Here is a 21,550-nt window from a genome sequence, read left to right as displayed (position 1 = left end):
ATTTTTGCTACCGGTTCTCTGAACCACCCACCACTTCGCTACCGGATCGGGTGATCCAGTCCGAACCGGGAGCATTTCATCTCTGCTTTCAAGGTTTCATAGATTTTTAAATAAAAGGGGAAATATTTATGGAACTGTCCAGTTTTAGAAGAATGCTGTTTTAAGATTGCTACTAAAATCTGAACATTTGAAGCTGAACTGAGCAGATAGATATCATCCATGTTTATTACATTTCCCCACAGTAATCAGTTTTGGGGTTTTTTTTGGATACAGGGCAGGCTTGGTTCTCTATAATGGTAGACTTTTTGCCTCGATAAAAGTGCCAGACCTGGTACTACTTTCACAGAGCCAGCAAATAGCAGGATCTAAAGATCTTTGGGCAATCTTTTGATTTCATAGGTACATCTGTGACTCCAGAGTAAAAAAATATAATAAAAATGAATCGTAATAAATTTTATCCTGCATTATATGCAAGTTTTACCACTGGAATAATGTGGTATATTTCCATGGTTGTGTAGAATTTCAGAGCTACTATCACTAATGCAATAAAGAGATAAACATTTTTTTAAAAAAATCTCCATATTCACTAGTTTAGCAGGTTAACTGTTTCTTCTATTGGAAAATTGAGCGGGAACAGTAAAAATATGAAAATCAATAGAAGGAAAAACAAGCACTGAACTGGAATTGAATTGGCAAGTGTATCCTTGCACAATAAATATGCCATAAATCCCAAACTTCTATCCTTTTAAAAATGTTATTTCTGAGAGGATGCCAAAATAGTGATTCTTAAAGAAAATAAAGACCATGCTTTATGACCCATGGGCAGTCTGAAATCAAAATGCAAAGACCTCTTGTACGTTTTGTTCTTGAAGAACAGACTGTCAGCAGTAAAACAATGAGGCATTTCATTGGATCCTGGTTTTTACTTCTACTACTTCTGTAATTCTAAGTGAGCATAAATCAACATGAAATTATGTGTGAGACATGAGAATGAACAACAATATTTATCTAAGGTGCTAAAGAAGAAGCACAAGTTTTGTTGTCTACAAAGGCCGATCTCAAAAATTTCCAATTGGTGAAGAATAAACCCAACAATTCTGATTTTTTTTTACATTAAGCTATTCTACCATTCCGTTTCCTTGAACGTAGCAAAAAATTGTTATACTGCCTATCAGACGTGAAGTACTTGATCATCCTTTTGATGTTTGTAGTTTTACTTGAAGCAGAAACTTTTTACTTTGTCTATGGAGATTCTTAGTCATCCAGGTCATGGTTGTTCCAAAGGTGCTTTTTTTCAAGAGGCAACTGGACTTTCTGGTTTTTCTCTGAAGACGTTTCACTTCTCATCCAAGACGCTTCTTCAGCTCTGTTTACTTTGTTAACTTTTGAAGTTCTAGTCAGTTCACCATTGTTAAGAACTATTTTTTCCTTAATTAAGGCCACATTTGGCCATGAATTCATGGTGGGGACTTCATTCTAAAAAAAATATTGAATGTTTAATTAATATTTCAACACAGTTAATATGGTCACTGACTGATTTTCTTTCTTCCATTCTTCAGGAGATACACCTTAGTGAACGACCCAAATTCATCACCTTCAATTCCCTCTATGAGTTCACTGGAAAGCAGGTTGCTTGGTGCCCGTTTCCCTGCACAGAAAGAAAGGATTCTACGTTCTCTCTTCTGAGACATGCGGGAAGCCAAGTAGTCTTATTCATTTCTTTCACCAGCTTCATTGTAGCAAATAAGCCATTTTCAACATCTTTACTTCTTGCATAGTAATACATAGGTAAAAGCACATTCTTCCTCCACTTCCCCTCCAAACCAATGTAATAGCACATTCTCCCTTTATAGTATTTGAATAAATTAACCTGGTTTGATTAGCCATGCAATCACACCAGCATCTGAGCCTCCACATTTCATTGTGTAGCATGAATTATTTTTATGATGTACTTTTTGCAGCTTCTAATCTATTCTTACATGAATATTTTGTCAATGAAGTAGTTTTTGAAGGAGTAACAGCAGAGCAAAATATCCTGGTATGTACTTCACTTTCTTGTACCTGCAAAGACAGGGTTAACTCTCTGTGCTGTTTCTGTAGCCACATCAACATGTTTTTTGGTAAATTGGTGATCTGTTCATTCATGGTCCAATCTTTCTTGAGGATTAATTAGTAGCTAGATTAAGTAATTAACTAGTTCTAGTTACTACTATGTGAAATGTCAGGTTGGGGGAAAGGGGAATCACTTTGAAATTGAGACAGCTCATAAACTGCTGAAGCTTGTATATACAGATTTCTTACCTTCTTATCAATGCATTGGAACCTATGTTCTTAAAATGTCTAATTCTATTAATTTAATTCAAGAGATGGGAGTTGGTAGCAAACCTTAAATAAGACCATACCCTTAAGATCTTTAATTAAAATACCTGGCATAAAAGAAAAGATAATGTAATTTTGCTAAATCAATAAATGATTAATTTACAACTAATCTTTGGCCAATATTCCCCTTTCATTGTGTAAGATTTTGTCTTTTATTTGCTTTCTAAACTCCAGTTTTCAGAGTTCTTCTAGTATAATCAATAAATATGGTCTCTCCATATCTGGGATTGTGCCTTTGACCTCCTTTTTACAACACTTGGCACCCTCTTTGAAAGCAGCAATGTTTTGAGGCTGGAAATACATAACATTAGTATAAGCCACAATATAAGCTCAATCATTTTAAAATCAAATACTCTACTGATTCCTACAAGCCAGAATAAAATACATACAAACATGACCTAAGACAATTTTCATTTTAATATAAGCCAGCGGCATCCTTGAGCTTGAACAGAATGACCAAATATTCATTGACTCTGAAAGATGGGAGGAAAACTCTAAAATTTAAACTCTGGGTCAACAATCTATATGTGCTCTTTGATTGCTATATAGACAGATCTTCTATGTGAATATGAGTTTATCTGCAATAATGATGGTTAAAAAGCACTTAACTGAGCTAGAAATTTGCTGCAGAAAATCAAATCTTTGGATAAAGTCACGGGCAAACAATGGTAGGGCCAACCTACCTTTTTAGGGAAGGTGGTAGAGAAAGTGGTTGGACTTCAGCTCCAGAGAATTGTGAAGAAGGCAGATGATTTGGACTCATTTCAGTTGGGTTTCAAGCCAGGATTCAATATGAAGAAAGCATTAACTATGGTGCTTGATGACTTGATGATGTGGTAAAGCTGAGAAGGTTTATTATTTATTATTATTTAAACTTTTTATTTGTGGTGCATCTCTCCTTGTATTCCCTAATCTCTCTGCTAGGCTTTTGTTGCCATAAACCATGGTATTCTTTCAGATCAATCTTAGGGGTTGAGGTAAGAAGCATTGTTTTAGGATGGTTCTCCTCCTTTCTCTGTGGCTGATTTCAGTTGAAGATGACAGGAGGGCAATGTTTGCACTTGTGAGGTACTCCAGGGTTCAACATTCTCTCCTTTTCTGTTTTAATATCAACATTAAACCACTGTGTGAAGTGGCTTCCACTAGTTTGGGCTCAGATTATCATCAATATGATGTATATCACTACCCTTAGCAGGCTAAATGAGGCAGTAGAAGTCTTAACCCACCATTTGAAGGCTGCGTAGATCTGGATGAGAAGGAATAAACTTATTTATTTAAGTTTAAATCATGAAGACTGAACAGCTTTGTCCGTTTGCCTCACTATCACCCATATTGTGCCAGGTCACTTGGACCGAGAGGGCCTGGACTATCTGGCCCTTTAGATACATACCCTAGTAGTTATACTTCACTATCAGATTACATGGTAATCTGATAACACAATATATGGAGGTGCTTTTGAATTCTTCTAGAAGGAAAATGGCTTTCCCACTATTATTAGGCTATGGCAGGAGCCTGATTGAGGTGTTTTTTTGGGGGGGGCATATTGGTTTAGTACCATGAATTGTAGTTTGAATATTGGTTTTTGTTTTTTCTTTCATTATTGCTGTTGACATGAGCTGCCCAAAGTGATGCCACATGGGATAGGTAGTCTGTGATCTACATGTATTTGGGGCAATTTTCAACTGATATTAATAAAATGGTATTATATGGAAGTTACCTAACCTATGCTGTGCCTCATATCTCATGAATCAAAAAATGTACTTTATTAACATTCAAATATGAATGTAAACAATTTGATCTAATTCAGGAGAAGATATTATCCCTTAATTTCCCTATTTTGCCACACACTGTTCTCACCTCATGTTCAAACCAGGATTATGTACTCAGCATCACATTCAGACCAACTTCACATATTGTGGACTTATAAGCATAGTTTTTAAAACATAATTATTAATGTATGTGTACTGATTCATTTGAAGATTTTAGTTTTAATTAAATAAAATCTCTGAAGAAAACATACAAATATTCCTTATTTTAATAGCTGGAGAAACTGGAGCATCTAACTTGGCTAGCAGCTGGTCCTTTTGAAAATGCCCCAATGGTATTGAATCCATTTAGTTTTGGTTCGTTTGAGCAGTCAAAATTCCTTCACAAACCAATAGCCACAGCTAAGTGTACAGCAAACAGAAAAGCCATTTCCCATCACCCTTTGAACCCAGTACTTGGTGGAGCAAGAAATAAAGGAGGCAAGCTAGAAGGTTAGTGGTTGAAGATTTTATTTTACAAGGAGAAAGGAGAAATATACTGAGTGGGATTGAGAGAAGAACAAACCCATTTCTGTGCATAAGGGTCTGCAATGGAGCTATGAGTTATGACTTTCTTGTGCCAGAACTGCTTTGTCTTTTTGCTATATCCTCTCAAAGCTTTAACTGTAGGAAATTAGGCATTTTTCCTATATAATTTCAAAAATTTAAATGCTGGCAGAAGCTTTTCCTTTTTACTTTTTTCCCATCTTGCAAACCTTTAGGACTTTCCTCATTTATCTCTAACCTATTTGCCTATTCTCTCCAATACACAGTTGGTCGGCAGTGGGAACAGAGGTCAACGTCCTTTGGGTTACTGTACACAGTCTTGCCTGCCGTCATTTTGTGTATCACAGTTCTGAAACTGATGGAAAATTCGTTATGCACTGGGCTGGAACACTGACAAAATAAAAAAGTTGTCCATGAGCATTTGCATAGATTCATCTTATGCACCAGTTGCATTCCATTCCATTCCTCAAACATTCCCCTTTAAAATAAACATGTGTAAAAGTAAAATCTTTAATGTGCTTTTGTCAACATCAAGGACAGGGTAACACCAAGCTTTGCTGCCTTCTGTGCAGCAAAATACGAGGCTGCTTCAAGCAGGTGAACGTAGCTGTCATCGAGAAGATTTCGGTGATCTGTGATTTGCACTCTGCAGATTCAAGGAGCAACCACTGCTAGTTTAAAACTGAAGTAGCAAGCAGTCTGTACAAGGCAGACAGACACCTGTTTTGGAAATGTGCAACATTATAAGCCCAAACTTCATCAAATTCTTTCAATGGATATTTGACATTGCATTTTTGTCCAATTAATGGCATGTAGTAATTACTGTACAAAAAAATTCCCCAAATTCAGGACTTCTATTGTATTACTAACTTAGAAAGAGACAACATGAATAGCCTTCATCTCAAGCTATTGTTACTGTGTTTCCCTGAAAATAAGACCGAGTCTTATATTAATTTTTGCTCCAAAAGACGCATTAGGGCTTATTTTCTGGTTAGGTCTTATTTGGGGGAAAATACGGTCTCACTTAGCAATGGAAACTTGGGGCTCAATTGTGGTCATAAGTCGAGGACTACCTGTAGTAATTACTTTGCCCAGTTTATGTTATTAATATCCTGTTTTGCATTTTTTAAAATTCACAAATAATTTGACAAACAGATGTTTCTGTTTAAAATGAAGATTAATTCCCTCAAATCTTTTAGTCAGAGTCACATATAAAGGGAAATTGTTACATCAATCAAACATTTTTATACTCAGAAGCAATGAAGAGTGATAAGATAGATACAGGGGTGTCAAACTGGCGGCCCACGAGCCAGATGTGTCACATGCAGGCCACGCCCACCCCAGCTCCATGAAGGAAAAACGTCACAATGTGTCATGTGATGGCAATGTGACATGGTGAGTTTGACACCCGTGAGATAGAACAAGCACTGATATTTAAAACTACCGTATTTATTTTACAAGTGCACAAAACCTCAGAGATAGGGAGAAGCATGGCTGACTTTGAGAAAATAGTTTTAGCTTCTCTTTCTATCTGTTGAACGGACATGATATATTAATCACCCAGAGAAAGTTAAAAAAGGATAAAGAGGAAATTGCATTTACCATACATGAAAGACAGTGGCAGAAGGAAACAAGGCGATTAAGCTGCTTGTAAAAATGGTGAAAGTTAGGGAGGAAATCAACAAAAGCAGATTAGAATTCAAAGAAAGGAGAAGTCACAGGGGAAACTTCTTTGTTCACTGATAATTGAATCAATGTGCTACATCAAATCTTCTGCAGCAGGGATTGGCAAATTCCCAGCAATGTGGTTAATAGGAGCATAGTGTGTATCTCCTTTAATTCAGTAAGCAATGGAAGAAGAAGAAAAAACATTTACACAGCCTTTGAGCCCAGCTCATCATCTCTTTTCCCTAGCTATTTTTCCCTTATTTCTTTCAGTTTTTTTTTAAATTTTTATTACTGCCCGATTGCATCTTATTAAAATATTTGCTTTTTTGTTTTGCTTGTTTATTAGTTTTAAACTTTGATTTAATGGGTATATATATATTAGTTATCCTTGTAACCAGCAATGAAATGGGTATTAGGTCCAAGATTTAAGTGCACCAAAATACACAAATTTTGGTGCATTTAAATCTTGGACCTAATACCCATTTCATTGTTGGTTACAAGGATAACTAAAATATATATACCCATTAAATCAAAGCTTAAAAGAAATTTTGGTGCATTTAAATCTTGGGTTTTAATTAAATGGGTTTTCAAGGGCTTTGGGATTTCAACAATAACCATTCGCATCTTTGAATGAAAATGAAGAGAGAATTTGCTTGATAGCACAGGAAGAAGAGAAGAATGTAAATGTGCTTACCATGACCGCATTTACTTCAGAAAGATGCTTTGAGAGCTAACTGTCATGAAAAGAAAATAATGCTAAAGTAAAGCCATTGAAATAAAAGGGTCAAGGTTTTTCTTTTTCTTTTCAAATATCTTAACAAATAAAGCTTTTGAGGGCTACTGAAGCCATAGCTTTTCATTCAAATCAAAGAATTCTGTTTCTCAGGTTTATGAAGCCTGCATGGATTTTCTCAATTTAGGAATCAAAATATAAAAATATACTGTGCATGTCTATGCATGCACAAAAACATCTTAGGATGTTAGTCATGGTCTACAATATGCATCTGTAAAGCCTCACCATTTCACACAGAAATAAACTTCCATTTGTATTCCTTTTGCAAAATTGAAAGTTTAGTGCAGAAGATTTAGGATGGGCAACTTTAAGACCTGTAGAGCACAGGTGGGCTTCACATACTGTAGCAACCAGTTCACCCAGCACCAAAAATGTGAGTGTGTGCCATCCGCACATGTGTGCGGCATCACAAAACACAGCAATTCAGTTCTGCATGCCATCTGCATACGTGTGGCATCAAAAACACAGTGATATAGGACGGGATTGCACCCAGATAGGTCGCCACTACTGGTTCACCTGAACTGGTCCAAACTGGCTGAATACTACCTCTGCTGTAGACTTCAACTCCCAACACCCAACTTCATGCTGGGTGGGGAAGTCTGGGAATTGAAGTCCACAAGTCTTAAAGACACCAAGGTTGAAACCTCCTCACTCCCACCCCAGTTTAGAATATTGTTTCAACTTTCCTTTCTAATAGCCTTTTCAGTACTGTGGTCCCATTAGATGAAAAAGTATTCTAGAGACTTTCATCTCTGTTCATATCTACTCTGTTTCCAGTTTAAACTGAAATGTGATTGAGGAAATGGAGAGAATTATAAAAACAAGTTTAAACAGGTTATCTTTCCTGAACTTCATTGCAAATTCAAGTCTCCAAAAATAAGTATAAAACAAGACACCTTGAGAAAACAAGAGAAAATATAGCAAGATTATTTCTTTGTAGGCAGCAGAGGTTTACATTGTTCAAATAGTACTTAAGACTTATATACCACTCCACAGTGCTTTACATCACTCTCTGAGCAGTTTACAGAATCAGCATATTGCCCCCAACAATCTGGGTCCTTATTTTACCAACCTCAGAAGGATGAAAGGCTGAGTCAACCTTGAGCTAGTCAACTTTATAAGAAAGTTCTTAGAAAATTCAAATAGTCTTTTTAACACAATTAGCTTCATATTTCTCTTTTCCCCTACCAATAAGAGCCACTATCATGATGAATGGCTTGTTAGCAAATCCTTAGCACCTATTAGTGTTTACTGCACTGCAGGTCCCTCTGAATTAGCAGAACATACAGAGAAGCATGTTGGCTTGCATTTAGTTTCTACAATAGAGATCCTAGGATTTGTCTTTGGATAAAATGACATTTGTAGTATTGTCCTTACCTTCAGTAGGGTTGGTTCTTGTTCCTTTTGTGCTCGAGTGAGTTTTGGCCACTTATTTGGGTTTCTTGGATAGATTCTACATGATATATCTTTACAAATATTCATGTAACAGAGTTAATAAAGGTTTGCAGAACCTGCCTATGCAAGTATATCTGCTGTTTGACAAAAACTGGGAACTGGGATTTTATCACTAGTAATAGATAAAAAGCTGCAGGAATTGTTGTGTGTAGGGTGGGAATTAAGACTGTATATCAGAGTATGTTTCTGCCTGCTTTATTAACAGGAAGTGAGAGCTGTATGTTTGAAGAATTGCAAAAGCAAGGTGACTGCACTGAGAATGGGTTAAATACTGGTATATTTAAAAATTAAAGATATTCTCAAACTGAAGTTGACTCGACTGCAACCTTGACATTCCTCAGAGAACTCTAATCAAAATGTTACAAAGGCCCAACCATGTTTTGCTTCCAAACCCAGCTAAGATCTGACATTCTGAGATATTCTCTTAGTAACTACATGGACTCATCCGTCTTGGTTTTTTTCTTTTTTTTTTTTTCTTTTTACAATATTCCAAGTTGCTTTGTCTCTGCCTTTCACAGAATTTTCATTTCCCCAGTTTTGCCTCTAGCCCTAGGATTTCCCAGTGGTTTCCCAAGGCTTAGCCAAGGCTTGATGAGCACTGCCCTCTGCTGCGAATAGTTCTAAGCTTTAGAATTGTTTAAAATGGAAAGGGGGAAAAAAATTTTAAAACACCTTCCAGGAACAGTCTACACAGTTTATGGCACTTAAATTATCTCAGATTCAACCCTAAGGATCTCTACATAGGATATGGAAAGACTCTGATATATTTCCAGTTATGACTGTATGACTGTAACTTTGTTGCTTGTATCCTTACGATTTATATTGATATTGTTTCCTGATTGCTTATTTGTTCCCTATGACTATCATTGTTGTACATTAGAATTCTGGAGGAACGTATCTTTTCCTTTATGTACACTGAGAGCCTATGCAGCAAGACAAATTCCTTGTGTGTCCAATTACACTTGGCCAATAAAAAAATATATATTCTGTTCTGTTCTATTCTAAAAATCTGGGGGCCACCACCCAACAAGGTTGAAAATAGTAAGTCTCAAGGGCCATCAGGCTTAACTCCATAGGCAGCAGTGTTACTTTGTACCAGAAAAGGCACTTCGGGGACAGACAGGGCAGTCCAGGGACTGAGCTGCCAAGGGCTAAGAGAAATTACATCTCTCAAATGCTGAGCCAGGAAACTCCAAGCATTGGGAAGACAGCGAGGCAATTCTTTCCTATAGGGAGAAGATTATTTCCCCAAACTAATTACCCGACGCGTAGCTATTCAGTTGCCTTTGAAAGAAGCTCTTTGCATGCTCAGGAACGGTCTAGCCCTCCTTCCTTCATCCCGGAGTCTGGATTCCCGCGTTAAAAAGAAAAAGAAAAAAGTCGGTTGCGGGTTTTGAAACCCGCAACCTGAAAAACAAACGGTATTAAAAGCCCGGTGTGACTTTGCCTGCGTATTGTGACTCCCCTCTTCAGTCGGACTGATCCACGGGACAGGAAGACGGGGGGGGGGCGCCTTTCCGCTTTTCCCACCGGTCGCGTGTCCTAAACTTTTTCTTCGCTTTTCCCCGCTCCAAGATATCGGGCCAAAAAAAAAAGAAAAATTACACAGGGGGTGACACCGAAAGGAAGAGCCTTAGCAAGGAAAGCATCTTCTTCTCCTCTCGCTCTTTCGATCCTCACTCCCCGGCCCGCTTACTTAGTACGGTCCTATCCGGTGAAGAGGTTTTCCCCCCCCCACCCCCGCCCTTGGCCCAGGGGAGCTTTTGGGCTTGCGAGCCAAGAGGCGGTGGAAGCGGCTGAGCCTGAGCTGCCAACCGCTGAGAGCGGAGCCGGACAAGCCTGGCCATGAGGAAGAGCTGGCGTCGCTCCTCGCGATTTCCTCGAACTTCTTCCAAGCTCTGATCCCGGGGGAGGGGGATGCGGCGCAGGGACCAAGATGAGAAAAAGCAGGGTGTACCGCATGGTCTTGGCCACTTGCTTGGGCTCCTTGCTCCTGGTCATCTTCTACTTCCAGAGCAGCCTGAACCCGGGTGAGTTAAACATTTACCCCGCAGTCCCGTCCCGTCACCTTTTATCGCCTCGGCGCCGTCAGCGAAGGAATGTTCTTTCAAGGTGGGGTGGGGGGGGCAGCTCTCTCTTTTTTTCAAGCCCCTAAATTGAAACAATGAAGAGACTCGTGGCGCTACCAGCCTCCTCTCGCGTTTTACTTCTGGCGTTAAGTTCTTCACCCGAGACACCCAGCGCACCTAGGTTTTTAAGGTAGCCTCGGGAGACCCGCTTCGTGGCTTTCGCTGCAAAAGGCTTCGCGTCAGACCATTTCCCCGCACTCCCCCCCCCGCACCCCGGCGAAGCTGTCCCGGATCGGAATGGGACAACTCGCCACAGGCCAACTTTTGCCACAGGACAAACTCACCACAGCTAACTTGCTGCGGGACAACTCGCCAGCTGGACAGTTTTAATAATATTAACAATTCAATTTAATTATTTAAAATAAATACCCTCCCCCCCCAAAAATTTTTTTTAATGTTTGCCATTCACTTTTCATTCTGTCCTTCCTTTTGCTTCCTTTCCTCAATGATTCTGTTCCATCATTTCTTTGATATGGCTATAACTCTTGTTTCCGACCAGTGGCAAATTGGCAAATTGTCACAGACCCATCCTGGAGTGGGTTTCTCTTATTTCCTCCTGGTTAATCGTGAGTCAGATGCAGACAAAGCAGGCTTCCCATTCCTAAGGCAACACAGAGTAACATGCTTTTATTGTGGTTAATTAATGACTTTATTAGGGACTTTGCTGTGATGGTTATCTTTGGAAATATCATTGACAAATAAAAAAAAAAATAACATAATATCGATACAGGCTACAGTCCCTAGCTTTTATAGGTAGTCCTCGACATACAACATTTACTGCCTGTTCAAAGTTACAACAGCACTGTAAAAAGTGACTTAACGACCGGTGCAGCATTCCCATGGTCACAGGATCAAAATTTTGATGCTTGGCAACTGGTTCATATTTATGACTTTTGCTGTGTCCCAAGGTCATGTGATCACCTTCTGCCACCTTCTGACCAGCAAAATCAATGGGGAAGACAAATTCACTTTACAACTGTGGCAAGAAAAATCATAAAATGAGGCAAAGCTCCCTTAATAAATGTCTCATTTAGCACCATAAAATTTGGGCTCAATTGTGGTTGTAAGTCAAGGACTACTTGTACTTTAATGTTAAGTGGGTGTGATTTCTCAGAATAGCTAGGAAGGTGTGGGCTTCAGGGCAGTTGGGGGAAAAATATCATTGAGTGGTGTCAAGTGATGAAATACTTTTCAGTCTGCTGGCTTCCATGGTTTTATTTTAATGGTTTTTATTTTCATGCCAAGACATGAACCAGTAGGATTAATTGATTTTCAACAGGTAACTGAGTTAACATCTGGAGAAGAACTCCTGATACAAAATTGTGCTTATGGAATGTAGAAGTTTCCAGGTGTCTGGGGTTCTTTGGAGAGTACAAGAAGGACAACAATATAGATCATATTAGTGTATCATCTTAAAAATCCCAATTAACTTTGTGATTTATTTCAAAGGGGTTTCAAGTTTAGTTTTGTAGCCATAAAGGAGATTGAAAACAATTTGCATAAAAGATATTGGAGGCTGATGGGCTTGAAAGATATGAAAATATGTCAAGGCTTCAGTTTAATTGACTTCAGCTAGAGGAGTAAGTGGTGAAATCAGCTGGCCTTCCCTTTAGGTTCATATGCTAACTTTTCTGAACTAAAACTCAGTTCATCTTAATATTGTGCAAATCAGTTGTGAGCAACATCGGTAAGCAAGTACAAATTTACTGTGATTGGTAAGTAAGTAGAGTCATAAAAGTGATTCCATGAGAACTTCTAAGATAACAAATTTTAGCTACGTTCACTTGACTGGTGGTTGCACATTTTAACAGTGGAGTGTGACTTATAGAATGTGCTTGCTGCACGTTTGAGATGTGTTTAAAAACTTAACTTCCTGCATAAGCGGCCCAGAGTATCTGTAGTGGAGATAGAATTGGAATAGAAATCCAGCTATATTCCTATATAGGCCTTAATTTCTTGGATTCTAAGCATTTTTAATGCCTGTCCTAAGAGTATGGTACTCCTCTTCTTACAAATCTTACAGTTTTTAGCAACCTACATCCATTTATAATGTAATTTTTAACATCACTGTGGCACCAAATTTAGTTAGTAGGTGGGAGAAATCTTGGATATGTTTACCGCCTTAGGTTATTTGTAAAAATAATAAAAATGGGATACAAATAAAATAAAATCTTGGAGGCAAAGCAATACAGATGGGAAGGAACTTTAAATGCATAGAAGTATCCATGCTCCAGACAGATATCCTTATTGATCACGTATGACCATGCTGTCTTCAGCTGCTCTGGACTCCTAGGTCAGGGGTCTGCAACCATAAACACTCAAAGAGCTATTTGGACCCATTTCCCACAGAAAAGAAAACACTGGGAGCCACAAAACCCTTCCCGTGCCTGACTATTTCTTGAGCGGCCACAAAACTAGCATATGTAATTGAATTAAACATTGTTTTCTTCTGAAATTTTTCTTGGATTTATCCATGGTTGGCCTACCAGAGGTTGAAAAGCTCAATAAATCATGTGCCAGTCGGTGTCACACATTGGCGGTTGTGATACATATTTTGAGTGACAGGGAGCCGCAGCAGAGGGGTGAAAGAGCCACATGTGGCTCCAAAGCCACAGGTGCTGACCCCTGTCCTAGGTAATAACAGCCATGGGAATACTAAAGAGAAGATTCTCTGGAGAGAAAGTCCAGTGAGAAGCTCTCAAGTCGGAAAGCAGTTCCAGTTTTCTTCCTCTGTTCCCTTGATCCTTTACCTCTTCCCCAAAACTCATCAACATTCCTGTGAATCACCTAAGTGAGACTGGCCGTGCACAAACTCAACTGAAAAAGTTTCCCAGAAGTTTACCTAAATGGAGCTCGGAATATGCTGACAGAAGCTCCTTTCACAGATGCTTGGCTTTAACTGGATGGGGCTTGTGACACAAATAGAAGAAGTTGGAACTCACTCATATATTTATTTTCTGGACTCTGTCCCTCCCTTCCTACTTTATATACTGAGAGAGATCTGCTGCACAGAGAAATGCATTTTTCAGTAGGACTTAATAATACTCAAGTTTGTATATGTTCCACTAATTTTACTGGAACTTAAGATACTTGCCTGTTTGGAAGTTCCATTCAGTTTGATGGGGATTATTTTCGATTAAGTTTAGGATAATAGGAAGTATGAATTTCCTCTGAAGACCAACGCCGATATAACTAAAAAGAAGAGATTCAATGAGCAACCCTTCTTTATATAGCGATTCAAAGGAAAGTTTAGCTTATTTGCAGCTTAAAAATGCATGAAACGATATAGCTTTGGTATCACAACGTTCTTGATTTCTATGATATTTTTCATCATTATTTTCCTGCATCTAAGACATTGAATTAGCAATTTTATTTGCCTTCAGAAAGGTAGTCATGACAAACTCTTTGGATGAAGACATGAATGAATTTTCATTGATTTAATTGATTCTTCTCTAAAGCAGAAATAACTTGGATCTCATATAATGGCTGGTTTAAGAGTTCCAAGTATTGGCAAGAGGTTATGAATTGGAAAAATATTTCTGTACAGCTCTAACAAATTAAAACTGATTTATTTCTATGCCTGATAACTATACCTTATTGATCTATCTATTAATTCAATTCATCATTTGGCTACTCATCCAAGCAGTGCCAAGCTTAGAGAAGCCATCCTTCCCCCTCCGCCTTCCTTTTAGTTTTTGGAAGTATATTGTTTCTTCATTTTAGAAATGTCCATGTGACTCTTGTGACTCAAGAAAATGACAATATTTCTCAAGAATATCTTAGCAGTTACCAGGATTGTGCTGATGTATGTAAATTGTAAGCTGATGTATGCAATCTTTTTTAGCACTGTATATTGGAAGTAACATGTTTCTTCAGAGGAATTATTGAGTCTGTCATCTGCACCTCTATAACTGTCTGGTTTAGTTCTGGAACCCAACAAGACAGACAGAGGTTTTCAAAGGATAATTAGAACTGCAGAAAAAACAATTGCTACTAACCTGCCTTCCATTGAGGAACTGTATACTGCACGAGTCGAAAAGAGGGCTGTGAAAATATCTACAGACCCCTCACATCCTGGACATAAACTGTTTCAACTCCTACCATCAAAACGACACTATAGAGCACTGCACACCAGAAAAACTAGACACAGGAACAGTTTTTCCCCGAAGGCTATCACTCTGCTAAACAAATAATTACCTCAACACTGTCAAACTATTTACTAAATCTGCACTATTATTAATCTTCTCATCGTTCCCATCATCTCCTTCCACTTATGACTGTAACTTTGTTGCTTGTATTCTTACGATTTATATTGATATTGATTGGTTCCTAATTGCTTATTTGTACCCTATGACTATCATTAAGTGTTGTACCTTAGAATTCTTGATGATCTTTTCTTTTATGTGAACTGAGAGCGTATGCACCAAAAAAATTCCTTGTGTGTCCAATCACACTTGGCCAATAAAAAATTCTAGTATACTGTGCTAATGAGAATATAATTATTTGGTTGGATGTTATACAATGTGAGCAACGTGTTGTGGGATTGGTATATGTTTAAAATATACTATTGGTCTTTCTTCAGAAGTTCTGCAGTTTGGAGAAGATTGTATTTTGGAATTATAAAATAAAAGATTTGGAAGGAACAGTAAAGTTCATATAGTGTTGTGATGGCACGCATGCTGGAAGTGGCACACAGAGCCATCTCTCTGGGCATGCCAGCCATTACCCATTGCTCTTCTGGGTTCTGGCACACACATGCGCACCGGCCAATTGGTCTTCATGCACACGGGAGCGCCAGAAATGGGAAGAGCAGTTCCCTGGCATGCATGTATGTGCCAGGAAGTTGAGTTTCTGGTTTCCAGTGTGCGCATGCGTGCTGGCCAGCTGCTCTTTGCATGCACATGCACACCAGTAACCGGAAGACCAGGTGACCGGCCTGCCGGGGAACTGCTCTTTCGGTTTCCAGCACTCCCTCACACGCACCAGGGAGCTGCTCTTATAGTTTCTGGTTCTCCCCCCTGCACATGCGCTCCCAGGTTCACCAACACTGATATAGTGTGACTTCTTTTTCATCTTGTTGTTGTTTTTTAATGTGTCTTTTGCTTTGACACTTCTGAGAACTGAATCCCTTTCAAAAAACCTGACTCAGCCTCGGAAACAGAGCCTTGCTGTGTTAGTTCCATCTTTCTTGTTCAAGGTTGTGACTGTGGGTATCATTGATAAATATATGAAAAACTTCCTAGAGGTGTCTGTTAGAAATAATCATTCCCTCAGGTTGGAATACAATCTTGTTTTATCCCAATTTTATTTCATACCCCAGATTTCTAGGTTTGGTCTTGCCTAGTTTTTCTTACAAATTTCTGTGAAGCCACCCCGCATGAAGCTGGAAAGCCTCTTTGATTTCTGGAATGTTCCTCATTGTTAGTGACAGAAAGACAGAATTTTATTTTGGTCATTGACCAATAAAAATACAATCAATAAAACAACAAAAAATTATTCCCTAACCACAAGAACTATTAGTAAACATATGTGGGTGAAGCTTACATATAATGTAGCAAAATTTTGCTACTTTTAGAGAAATAAATATATTATTTATCAGACAATGCAGATAAAAGCTGTCAGAGTGACCCAAAAATTTAAGGTGTAATCAACTCATGACGAATTCCCCTATCGAACTGGCAATACAGAAGAATATGGACTGTGGTTTCTATGGCATCTACATCGCACAAACAGTACAGATAGTCCTCAACTTTTACAATTGTTCACGTAGTGACCTTTTGAAGTTAGACCAGCACTGAAAAAAGTGATATGACCATTTTTCACACTTATGGCCATTACAACATCCCCATGATCATGAGATCAAAATTCAGATGTTTGGCAACTGGCATGTACTTATGACTGTTCCAAACACCCGGGGTCATGTGAGAAGCATTCACTGGATCATGTGATCACCTGTTTGCAACTTTCTGACAAGTAACATCAGTGGGGAAGCCAGATTCACTTAACTAGGTTACTAACAAAAACTGCAGTGATTCACTTGATGACTATGGCAAGAAAGGTCATAAGATGGGACAAAACGTAATTAACAACTATCTTGATTAGCTACGGATATTTTGGGCTCAATTGTGGTTGTAAGTCAAGGTCTGCTTGGTCTTGTTTCTGGCTGTGCTTTTCCAAAGCCTACTAGATATTCACACTTCTTAACCTGAAACAATATTTTTGAGAAGCCAGCTTTGGAGTCTTAAAGTAAATTTTTATGGTATATCTGTTTTATTGTCCCACATCTGGATGGTAATGGTAAAAATGAATCACCTAGGCCAGGGGTGTCAAACTTGCAGCCCACAGGCTGGATGCATCACATGCTGGCCCAAACCCACTCGATTTAGCAAAGGGGGGGAAAGTCCCAATACATGACATGATGCGAGTTTGACACCCCTGACCTAAGCTAAGCCAACAGGCTATAAAATGTTTATGGAAAAACTACAAGCAGATTCCTTGTGGCTAATTCTATCATTTATAGCCCTCATGATCTCTTACAGACTTTTCTATGAATACATCTAACTGTTCCTAGTGTCTTCCAAATCAAGGCCATCTTGGAGTGCTGAGTTCTAATTATGCTTTGCAGTGTTTTTCTATATCTCTTTTAAGTCTTGGTTTCTGTTGAAGGAGTGGTAATTCTAATCCTAATTGAAGTATCCAGGGAAAACTTCCCAATGTTTAACCCCTTTAAAATGAACTTTGAATGAATAAAATGACATGGTTGAAGGGAAACACTCTTGAAAGAATTCTCATTAGATGAATCTGATTTTAAGAATGCTTACATCCTATTCTTGTATTTGACAGGTGATCCATCCCAGTCATAATTTAAGATGTTACGCATGTTAGTTTCACTAGCAAATCTGATGGCTCTCAATGTTTAAAAGAATAATATAGTGATTATTAGGGATTGACAAAAGGTTTGGAACAGGCTAAACTGGTATAAAAGGTGATGCTTTATTTGTACAAGAATGTAGTTGCGTTTATTTAATGAAGCTTTATTTACATGGATTTACTCAGTTAATTTAATGCTATCTTGTTTGCAGGAGCTTGTACTCCACCCTCAATGTTTTATCACAGTAATAAGTTACTACAAGTTTCTGTGCCCTTAGGCCAGCTGAATTTTTGTGGACCTAATCCCATTCCACCTGGAGACCTCTAGTCTTTCTCATCCCAAGAAGTGTTAAGATGTGTAGATTTCAGGTCTCATAATTCTCAGCAATGATACTTCCAGTTGAGGAATTCTGCAAGTGAAGATTCACCCTCCCTGCCCCACCCGTAAGAGCTTTCTTTTATGAAAGAAAATTTTTATTTCTTTCATAAAAGCTTTTCTTTGGGTGGAGGTGTCTTTTGCTGTACTAAAGGGCAAGGGAGAGGAACAAGCCAAAAACACACAGTAGAAGATAACAGTAAAGAGTTAAAGTCTTCCTGCCTCTCCAGGTCCCTTTCTCCTGAGTCAAAGAGGTGGTGTAAAACTAAGACAGAGGTATTATTTTAAATCTTATCCTAGCTTTTAAGGGTTGACTGTGCTGTGGTTTTATAGATGTGGCTTCTGTTTAGCTAGCACACAGCATATGAAATAAAATAAATGGAATTATGGCTCTACTTTGATGGTTGATGGGTTTAAAGCTCAAGAAAATATCAGTTCTGTCCCTTTAAATGTAAGCTAAGAATCAAGCTCTCTTTTTTATCAGTTATTTTCTTACTAGTATTCACAGCACTTGTGTTGTTTTTTGTTCTAATGGTTTTTAGCAAGGACATAGTTTTCCCCTGCAATATTATTTCAGAGTGTGATAGCCTGATCAAGGCAAAACTAAGTTATATGAGATAATTTATGTTGTGCAACTTTAATTTGCTTGCAAACTTGGTACATCAAACCCCCCATCAAACTGAATTGACAGAATGAAATTGTCAAATTGACAGAATGATGTCTTATCTGTATTATACATTTGCTGTAGTGACAATATGCCTAGAAATATTACAATATTACAAAACTCTACAGTTACCTACAGTTTCACGTGTGTCTGATAGATAATGCACAATTTTCTTAACATTGTTTTATTGAGGATCAAAAACTATTATTTTCATCTGTTCTTTCACAAAAATAAAGCTACATTGTTGGTTGTTGATTTTTCTGCTGATTTTGCAGCTGTGCAACAACTGATCCTAATCTAGCTTTCATTCATCTTTTGATGATTCGAAATTACCCAGGGCCATTTTTTTGTGTGTGTTTCAACACCCATGGGCAAAGAGTTGATGTGGACATAAAAGAAGAGATCATTTCATATTCACCACTTTGATGCCCAGGGGAAAGGAAAACAGGTATGGGAATATCTAATTCTGCAGCACTTCTGTTTTTCATAATATAAATGTTACTAACCATTGGATTGCAAATATCTCACGTATCTCTTTAGAGGAAGGAGGAATTTGGGAGGAAAAAGCAGGAGTCTAAAATTGTTTGCTTTGAAACTAAATGTGGAAATTCAGCCAGCAGTTGGCTGGCTTTGCAAAATTTAGTGTTTATACATTTTGCATGCTTCAGAATATTAGATACTTCTATTTCCTGTGAGAGTTATTTTTAAAAATATCACCTTCTCCAACCCTTCCTCTCTTTCTGTCATGAAGAAGTTCCTCGCTTTTAAAAAAATATAACAACTATTGTTTCTTGCCTTTTTACAATTTTCTGTCTCTGTATTGTGTAAGTTACACATTTATTTATTTAATTTCAGGTCTGGGACTAGAAACGTTAGCTTTAGATTAAAAAAAACCGTCAACAGGGAAGGCTGATGCCACTTTTACAACATATTTTGATGTTTTTTCAGAAGATGAAATGAGAATAGAGTCTTTTCAGAAATGGTTGGTGTTCTGTTACTAGTACCATCATTTTTAGCAGTTATAAACAATCTGAGACCTTTGGAATAAAATTGCCTTTAAAGCGAAGGAAGGTGGTGAGAGGAACACCTTTGCTGTTCACATGGCAGAATGTTAGGTTTGAACAAGGTGAACTTCGGATTGTAGGCTGTTCCTCTTATAACCTACATTCCGAATCTTAGGAGACAGGAATCTTCGTTTGCCCAAGAGTTATACAGTCCTTGACCTATGGCCACAATCAGGACCTGGAAAATTCATAATTAAATGGTCATTAATCAAGGTATCATGTGATCGCATCCAATTTTATGATCTTTTTTGCCTCAGTCGTTAAGTGAATGACACATACAAGTTCAAGTTAGCATTAGGAACAGAATTTGTTCTTAGCTAGGAACTACCTGTAACAAAAGCAGTTAGATTCCTTCCTCATGGATTGTCTCCTTCTGCAGTCCTCAACTTACGACCACAATGAAGCCCCAAATTTCTATTGCTAAGCAAGGCAGTTATTAATAGCAGTAACATTTAGATTTATATACAGCTTCTCAATGCTTTACAGCCCTCTCTAAGCAGTTTACAAAGTCAGCATATTGCCCCCAACAAATCGTCATTTTACCGACCTCAGAAGGATGGAAGGCTCAGTCAAACCTTGAGCCGGTCAGGATCGAACTTCTGGCAGTGGGCAGAGTTTGCCTCCATTTAACCACTCTGCCACCAGGGCTCTTAAGTGAGTTGCACCCCATATTATGACTTTTTTTTTGTCACAGTTATTAAGCGAATCACTGCAATTAAGTGAATCATGCGGTCATTAAGCGAATCTGGGTTCTCCCATTGATTTTACTTGTTGGAAGCCAGCTGGGAAGGTTACAAATGATAATCACCTAACCCCAGGGCAGTGTAAGGGTCATAAATACATGTCAAATTTTGATTGCATGTCCGTGGGGATTAAAAATGCTAGTGATCAAGTGGCGAGAGAGGAAACTTTTTATTTGTTAGGATTTGGGGGAATACTGGAAAGAACTGTTGGACATAAACTCTAGTTTTCTCTGAGACTTCTGTTTTAGCCTTGCAAATAGTAAGGAATAGGAAAGGGATCTGTTTTTACTTGTGTGTTTTTCTCTCTGCACGTTTTGCTTGCAACAGCTGTTTGTGCTGCTTTGATGCTGTGTTTGAGCTGGATTAAATCTTCCCCAAAGGTGAAATTCTTCTTTTCTGCAATCTTTTCTTTTATACCTCCCAGGCTTGGAAACCATTTGGTTGGCTCCAAATAGAAAAAATGCCAGGGATGAGCAGAAACCTATTTTAGGTCCCCGCTTGGGACCTTCCCTCGATTTTTCTGGCTGTTGGTCAGGTACTCACCCAGTTCAACCCATATGACTCAAGTTTGGAAAAAGAAGTTGTGGGTACCACCTTGGCTGTTGAATGCCTGCTCTAGTTTCTTTCTAGGGCAAGGAACAGCTGACCTTTTCTTTTGTGTGCATAGAACCAAACGAGTGTTAAGTAGGTGACCTCAGGAGTTTTTCCAGGTCCATCAGTTGTATCAAGAACCCAACTCTTTCCTTAGCACTCCAACCATTAGTAAGAGATGCTCCTTTTGTTGCTGTTAAGAGAGGCTTTATTATAAGCATATAGTCACTTTATACCCTTCAAGCTAATGTTAAAAAAAAACTAAAGGTAGAAAGGCAGTTTGACCTAATGCACCAGTGTCAAACTCACGATGGCACATTGGTGTCATGTGATGTATCATGACATTTTTTTTCCTTTCGTGGAGCTGGGGTGGGCATGGCCTGTTCTGACACAGCTGGTCCACAGACTGCCAGTTTGACACCACTGATCTTAGTAGTTAAGGCACCAAGCTAGAAACTGAAGGACTGAGTTCTAGTCCCACCTTAGGCATGAGAATCCACCTGGAA

General features: G+C 38.4%; 2 protein-coding genes and 1 long non-coding RNA gene across 3 annotated transcripts in view; 2 read left to right on the top strand and 1 right to left on the bottom strand.

Annotated features, from left to right (window-relative positions):
* The window catches only part of LOC131193178 (uncharacterized), a 28,435-nt gene extending 26,423 nt beyond the window's left edge, over positions 1–2,012 (top strand). The window contains exon 10 of the mRNA XM_058173115.1: positions 1,560–2,012. Within this exon, the coding sequence (XP_058029098.1) occupies positions 1,560–1,686 (127 nt within the window). The 3' untranslated portion in view covers positions 1,687–2,012. The remainder of the gene's footprint in view (positions 1–1,559) is intronic.
* Positions 2,013–4,658: 2,646 nt separating this feature from the next.
* Positions 4,659–10,343, bottom strand: LOC131191564 (uncharacterized). The gene is made up of 3 exons (XR_009153533.1): positions 8,530–10,343; positions 7,054–7,093; positions 4,659–5,411 (listed from the first exon to the last, which is right to left on the bottom strand). It is a non-coding gene; the product is annotated as an uncharacterized LOC131191564 (long non-coding RNA).
* Positions 10,344–10,353: 10 nt separating this feature from the next.
* The window catches only part of CHST13 (carbohydrate sulfotransferase 13), a 53,769-nt gene continuing 42,572 nt past the window's right edge, over positions 10,354–21,550 (top strand). Inside the window, exon 1 of the mRNA XM_058169824.1 lies at positions 10,354–10,637. Within this exon, the coding sequence (XP_058025807.1) occupies positions 10,544–10,637 (94 nt within the window). The 5' untranslated portion in view covers positions 10,354–10,543. The remainder of the gene's footprint in view (positions 10,638–21,550) is intronic.

The sequence above is a fragment of the Ahaetulla prasina genome, chromosome 2 (assembly GCF_028640845.1).
Source record: "Ahaetulla prasina isolate Xishuangbanna chromosome 2, ASM2864084v1, whole genome shotgun sequence".
NCBI lineage: Eukaryota > Metazoa > Chordata > Lepidosauria > Squamata > Colubridae > Ahaetulla > Ahaetulla prasina.
The sequence above is the reverse complement of the archived record's forward strand: the minus strand, read 5'-3'. Positions and strand labels throughout refer to the sequence as shown.